General features: G+C 37.3%; 1 protein-coding gene across 3 annotated transcripts; it reads right to left on the reverse strand.

Moving 5' to 3' along the window:
- Positions 1-2,235: 2,235 nt before the first annotated feature.
- On the reverse strand, positions 2,236-5,019 carry LOC125471523. 3 transcript variants are annotated; one of them, XM_048571999.1, is made up of 7 exons: positions 4,901-5,019; positions 4,666-4,795; positions 4,299-4,468; positions 3,872-4,013; positions 3,381-3,544; positions 2,709-2,815; positions 2,236-2,629 (listed from the first exon to the last, which is right to left on the reverse strand). In XM_048571999.1, the coding sequence occupies exons 1-7, from the start codon at positions 4,926-4,928 to the stop codon at positions 2,534-2,536; spliced, it is 837 nt and encodes a 278-aa protein (XP_048427956.1). In that variant the 5' UTR covers positions 4,929-5,019; the 3' UTR covers positions 2,236-2,533. The 3 variants fall into 3 exon arrangements, with proteins under 3 accessions (XP_048427956.1, XP_048427953.1, XP_048427955.1); XM_048571996.1 differs by having other exon boundaries at positions 3,872-4,163; XM_048571998.1 differs by lacking the exons at positions 2,236-2,629; positions 2,709-2,815 and adding an exon at positions 2,958-3,309 and having other exon boundaries at positions 3,872-4,163; positions 4,901-5,018.
- Positions 5,020-6,667: the final 1,648 nt, after the last annotated feature.

The raw sequence follows: 6,667 nt of genomic DNA on the forward strand, positions 1-6,667 counted from the left end.
TGAAGTTACCCCCAGGAAAGAAGGTTGTTTGGAGTGGATGGATCTATAAAACAAAGTTTAAGGCTGATAGATCAATTAAACGTGACAATGCCAAATTGGTTGCACGTGGTTTCACTTAAACGTTTGGGGTAGACTACAAGGAGACATTTGCTCCAGTAGCCAAAATGAACTTCGTTAAGGTTCTTCTTTCAGTGGCTATGAATTGTGGTTAGCCATTGTATCAAATGGATGTAAAAAATATGTCCCTTCATGGGGATTTACAAGAGGAAGTATATATGCAACTTCCACCAAGTTCTTCTCAAGGTAAAAATGATATGGTGTGTCGATTGCACAAGGCAATCTATGGTTTGAAACAATCTTCACATGTATGGTATGCCAAGTTGAGTTCAGTGTTGGAAGCTACTGGTTTTGTTTGAAGTAATGCGGACTCATCCTTGTTCACTCGTAAAGGATCAGCTAGTATATTGGTAGTTCTCATCTATGTGGACAATCTCATCATCATAGGTGAAAATGAAGTTGAAATTGAAGCTCTCAAGAAATCTCTCAATCACACATTTGCCATAAAGGACCTGGGGAGACTAAAATACTTCCTTGGCATTGAAATGGCAACATCTCAAAAGGGTTTGTTTTTAAATCAGCGCAAGTATGTTGTGGATCTTCTCACTGAGGTTGAATTACTTGATTGCAAGCCTGCTATCACTCCCCTTGATAGTAAGCTAAAGCTTGAGATGGATGGAGAACCTCTCACCGATATGAGTCACTACCAAAGGTTAGTTGGAAAGCTTATTTACCTTACCATAATCAAACCGGACATCACCTATGTTATGAGCCTGGTTAGCCAATTCATGCATGCACCATTTGTGAAACATCTTCTCATTGTCAAAAGAATTCTACGCTACCTCAAAGGCTTTATTGGTAGAGGTATTCTTATGAAGAACAACCAATCCACTCAAATCAGTGGCTACACTGATGCAGATTGGGCCGGAAATGCAATTGATAGGAAGTCTACCACTGGCTATTGTACATTTGTTGGAGGAAACATCGTCACATGGAAAAGCAAAAAACAACAGGTTATTGCACGTTCTAGTGCGGAGGCTGAATATCGTGCAATGGCATCGACAACATGTGAGTTAATTTGGCTCAAGGGGTTACTTTTAGACTTGGGATTCTCTAGTTCTACTCCAATGCCACTCATGTGTGACAATCAAGCAGCCATGCATATCGCTGCTAACCCCGTGTTCTATGAAAGGACCAAACATATTGAGGTGGACTGTCACTACATTAAGGCACAAGTTCAATCCCAAGTTATTCAAACCATCTATACTCGCAGTCATGATCAACTGGCAGATGTATTCACAAAAGCACTTCCCTCAGTTCCTTTTCAACGTCTCCTTGACAAGTTTGGCTCGATCAATCTCCTCGATCCAGCTTGAGGGGGAGTATTAGACGATATGGGGTGACTGATGTTGCATATGGATATTAGACGATATTGGGTAACTAATGCTGTCAGATTTTATGTTCCCTCTTTCCATAGGATTCTCTATCAAGTCTAATCCCTTAATTTCAGGAAGATTGACATCTAGATGACTTGTTGATAGTTGTGTGCTAGCTACTTGCTGCACTTCCTTAATTTAAGGAGTGACAGCTTTAGGGTTTACCGGGTTAGTAGGATTTGCCAAGGTAGGGTTGCTTGTAACCTTCTACCTCATTATATATCCCCCTTGTACATTCAATCAATCTATGAAAAATACATTCAAACAAACTTAAAATTTCCATAGTGATCATCAGAAATTGTTCTCAAAATCACTGAAATAAAATGCGTACATTAGTTACTGCTTTCAACTCCAACACACTGAAGCAAAGAGATGGAGCATCTTACCATTTTGGTCATTGAAGTTAAGACTGTTCATGTCGATAACCTTAATTTTCCGATGATTCGATTACAAAGAATTCAACCGGTTTTCAGTTGCACAATAAATTTCCCGCTTTTATTAAGGAAAAATTAAAGGCGTTATTCCTAACTTGAAACCTTTTAAAGATTGAACTGTTATGCTTTGCTTCAAAAGGGTTGCCTTTGTTTCATTTAAGAGGTATCCATCACCTGCCTGCGGGTGCTTCCAAACACATATACTGCAATTTTAGTTCTTATTAAAAGGAACAATGTCTACGGTTTAGCATTGTCAAACAAGTAAAGATTAGACTAGCCAAACAATGTTTTTGGTTAAACACAAGCGATGCTAATTGAAATTTATTGGTCAAGACTCGACATATTTCTCACACTACAAATTTTTGAAGAAAATAGGTCCTGTCAAAATGCACTTCAGTCACAAGTCATTTGGTGGGAAAGGACTGTAGCTCTAGGGTCTATAGAACGCCACTTTTAGTACAAATCATATCATGGACGCAGATCTTCATTCGTATTCATAAGTCAATTAACATCATTTTAACAATATCTGAAACCTAACACAAGCTGACTATAGTGCTTCCGCAATCACATGGACAGTGACCTTTGCCTCCACTATGCAAGTATCCTTCACGAGAAACCCCTTGCTTGCCTGATTGAAAGTGTCCAATTTAAGGAATGTAGACCAGCCCCAATCCGGAATAAAGGCACTAAACCAGTGACCATCTACACAGAAGAAATAAAATCTCATGTTATACGGCATTATATACAATTAAACACTCAGCTTACCAGGCCGACCTTTTACCTTCTTTAAACTCATGCATGCATTCTTGACCATTGATAGACACTCCATTTCCTGTTCTTCTTTCTTTACAAACAAAGACGTCCGCTCCCCAAACACACAGTGATCATCTACAAAGGTTGCTTATTTATTAGTCTTAACTGACCTCACACAACGAGGTGAAATGTTAAAAAATGTGCATGCCAATGGCTCAATATGTTTAACGCATAACATACTTAAAAGGAAGAAAAGCGGCCTTCCAATTCGCAAAAGTCACAAACTTCAGCCAAAATTAATTATAAACATCAAAATACCCTTCAATCACAAGTCATTTGGAGAACAAGGATTTTAGCACTAAGTTACACCCACATATAGACGGTGCTTTTACAACATCATGGACCGTGACAAGGCCTTTAGTCCTTTCAATCGTAACATCTTTTTAGCAACAGCCAAAACGTACGACATGCCGACTACAGTGCAGTTACAATTCCATGGACAGTGACCTCTGCCTCCACTATGCAAGTATCCTTCACCCAAAAACCATTGCCTGCCTGATTAAAATCGGCCAGTGAAATGAACTGACGGCAGCCCAAACTCGACTTTGAGTTACTGAACCAGTGGTTAACTACACATAATACACCCTGATGTTATGAAGGATATTCATACAATTAAACACTGAAATAGGACAATCTTTACCTATAAACCACTCATGTTTGGCATGCATTTGATCTACAATGCGCATGGAACACTCTGCAAATACTTTGGAACCAGGAACTTTTTTCGGATCATCCAATTTCAAGAAAAGAGAAATATGAGTACCCTTTCCCTCGCCAATTCCCTCGGGATAGAGCAGTATCTTCCTGCAACATTGGGAAGAATATGATGACTATTTATTACGTATCTCTCGTTAATTGGGATGGGACCCTATTCACCTCACATCTTTGGGATTGAATTAAAAGAGCAAACTCCTACATGGGAAGCTAAATTTCAACAAGTTTTACAGTGATCGACCACATATAGTGCGAAAGTTATGTAGTTAAAATTGCATATATAGTTTGAAACTCAAAAATCATATCCTTTTGTTATCATGCAGGTAAAACAAGATGAGTGATAAGAGATTATACAGTGGATTAAAAAATTAAAATTCTCTTGTTAAGGGTATTAATATAAAGGGCTAGCAGAGATACCATTTCCATTCTCCAGCAGTGAATGGTTCTGATTTGCAGCACTCAGTACCTAACTTTGAAAAGTTCTCAACCTTCCAAACATGCTTGCACTTAACAGCATCCTTGATCTTCGAGATTGACTCTCCTTTGCCAGCTCTTCTTTCTTTACAAACAAAGACCTCAGCTCCAATCACACAATTATCATCAATGACATATCCGTTGGAAGGATTAGTAAACGATGTAAGAGTGATAAGCTTATCAAATCCCGAATAACGCATCATTGCATGCAAAACTTTTTCCTTTTTATTAGTATCTATGGAATAAGCAAGGTAAAAAATAATGATCAGAAAATGAGCAGGGAGCATTGCAATTTTCAAACAAGAAAATTTTCCGGTCTATAAATATGATCACGTGATGAGAATTAACTTTCGAAGTAGGTAAAATGTACCTTGAAGAACCAGGAACATGCCTTTATTCTGATCAAGCAAAAAGAACCTGAAATCAACATATACTTCGCATCCAGTCTGAAGTGAATCAGCTCCAACCATTTCCAAGTAAACAGAGATGTGGCCTTCCACATTTTTCTTCTTGTTTCCATTCGGGTAGAGCACTAGTTTCCTGGGAGCGAACATACAGTATGGCTAACATTTTTTTTTACCCGGCCGCTTATATAGAACATGATATACGAAATACATTATTGCATTATAAAAACAGAAAATGTCATAGAACAATGTCAGACAGTGAGGGTGAAACATAAGTTTGCAGAAGATGATATTAAACTCAAACTTTAGCAGATGATACAATGAGGGATTTACCATTTGTATCCTCCAGCTTCAAATTCTCCCGACTCATATTCGTCCTCTAAATTTTTGGTTAGCAATGAAAACTTCCTGATTTTTAGAGTGTAATGAGTTGGAGGTGAATCTGAATATGATGTCGAAAACCCTGAAACAAAATAGTATTGATGCAAGCATATATCAGGCATCTATGACATACAACAACAACCTGAAATCTGAAAACCGGTAATATAAAGCAGATCAAGTATCTAACCATTTTGTTGAAAGGGATAACAAGCCATGGTAATAAAATTGAAATTGATTGACAAACTGTTAAAGCTAAAGAGATATCTTTTGCTTCAAGAGGAGCTTACCTACATATATATATATATAGATTTTGCATTAGAGAAGGAAGTACGACCATCCAGTAGAGAGATTTTTCAGTGTATCCAAAACAATGAATGGTACACCACATGTCATTATCCATTTGAAGAGGAAAAAAAAAAAAGTTTCCTCAAATTGTATGTGACATACCATCGGCATAGTGAAAAATCTCTCCATGCAATGAGTTTGCTGCATATTGGACGAGATATGTGTTTTCATCTCTCTATACTGTACGCAATAGCTTCATACAAGAAATTTTTCATTATGACGGGAACACAAGTGGTACACCATGTGTTTTAATAAAAGTGGTGAGAAATTTTATTTTTTAAGTTATTAACTTTTTAGCGCACGTATCTCACCATTTTTATAGTGACACGTCGTATACCATCCCGTGTACCGGTCATACTGAAAAATCTCTCGCCTCATACATTGTGGATAGCTTGGATTTGGTAAAAATTGAAAGTGAAAAGATTGTATAAGGGAAGACACGTACGTACTTTAATCTTCAAACCATACAACGGTCTTTCTTCAAATTCCAACACAAAGCACTCAAACCTTTCTTCCCAAGCACAATGAGGCAATATTCATGCCCATTAAAATGAAATTTTGAAACGTTGAATTAGCAACATAACTTGAACCCGAGGCACTGAACCAGTTATAATCTAGGCACTGCTCTGCGATACAAGGAGAATACGAAAAGGTTCTCGGTTACTGCTGTTGATAATAGATTTAGGCACTTCTTTGCATCTCTGATGAGAAATATTGGAAGCCAACTTCAACTTTTTCTTTTATGCTTTAGCTTTTTCCTTTTGCTTTGCTGTCAACTTTTTCTTTTTGTTTTTCTCCTTTTTTTCTTTCACTAATAATCCTCGCTCTAATGAAAATGTACGAGAACTTCGTACCTAAGTTCAGATATCATTAAAGTTGTCACGCTCCAATCCGAAGCATGATAACAAAAAACAAACTAATAGTTCAACAGTGTAGAAACCTTTCATTTTACTTTGTTGTGCGCCTAACCTGTGAATGGATCGACCCAATCGTAGTTCATCATTTTGAGCAGTAGCAGCACCTCTAGATCAGGTGTCAGCTCCTCTATTGGCATATCGGGTTGTTGTTGGGAGATATTGGCGAGGTACTCGTCCTTCTGCTACAAAACAGAAGCCTACAAAAAAAAAAAAAAAAAACCAATTAAGATTATCGATCCATAATTTTAAAAATTTAAGTAAATAAATTTTCAAATTTCCCGACGAAATGTAAACTCTAAACCCTAAGTCACCAAGAAAAAGGAGAATTGACCAATGAAATATTTAATGAATTGAGATTTGTCCGACAACATGGTTCGTCAGGTAAAGATACCTTCACTAGTGAATTGTTGTTCTGTTAGGCAAAAGTTAGAAAAATAGGCGCCAACTTTTTTCCCTTGGCGCATAAATTTTGTCTGACAAATTTACGTTGCTCATCGAAATGTTTCCGTCGCCTAAAGCCTCTGAAAAAAAAACTAAAATGTTGACCAATTTTGCCTAACCAATGTTTTTGTTCCATTGAGTAAAGGCACTTTGCTCAATGAGATTTGATTCGTCAAACAAATGGTAATTTGTGGTATAGGAGGCATTTTTTTACTGTTTTACTATTTGGCTATAGTGCACTACTAATTCCA

Source organism: the organism of the source record quoted next, unplaced genomic scaffold (assembly GCF_019419815.1).
Source record: "Pyrus x bretschneideri cultivar Hongxiangsu unplaced genomic scaffold, Pyrus_bretschneideri_v1 Contig6, whole genome shotgun sequence".
NCBI lineage: Eukaryota > Viridiplantae > Streptophyta > Magnoliopsida > Rosales > Rosaceae > Pyrus > Pyrus x bretschneideri.

Coding starts and splice junctions, on each gene's coding strand:
- LOC125471523 (XM_048571996.1), bottom strand. CDS start 4,928: ATGGCTTGTTATCCCTTTCAACAAAATG. Junction 4,164..4,298: donor CATGTTCCTGGTTCTTCAAG/GTACATTTTACC, acceptor CTTATTCCATAG/ATACTAATAAAAAGGAAAAA. Junction 2,630..2,708: donor CATGCATGAGTTTAAAGAAG/GTAAAAGGTCGG, acceptor TCTTCTGTGTAG/ATGGTCACTGGTTTAGTGCC.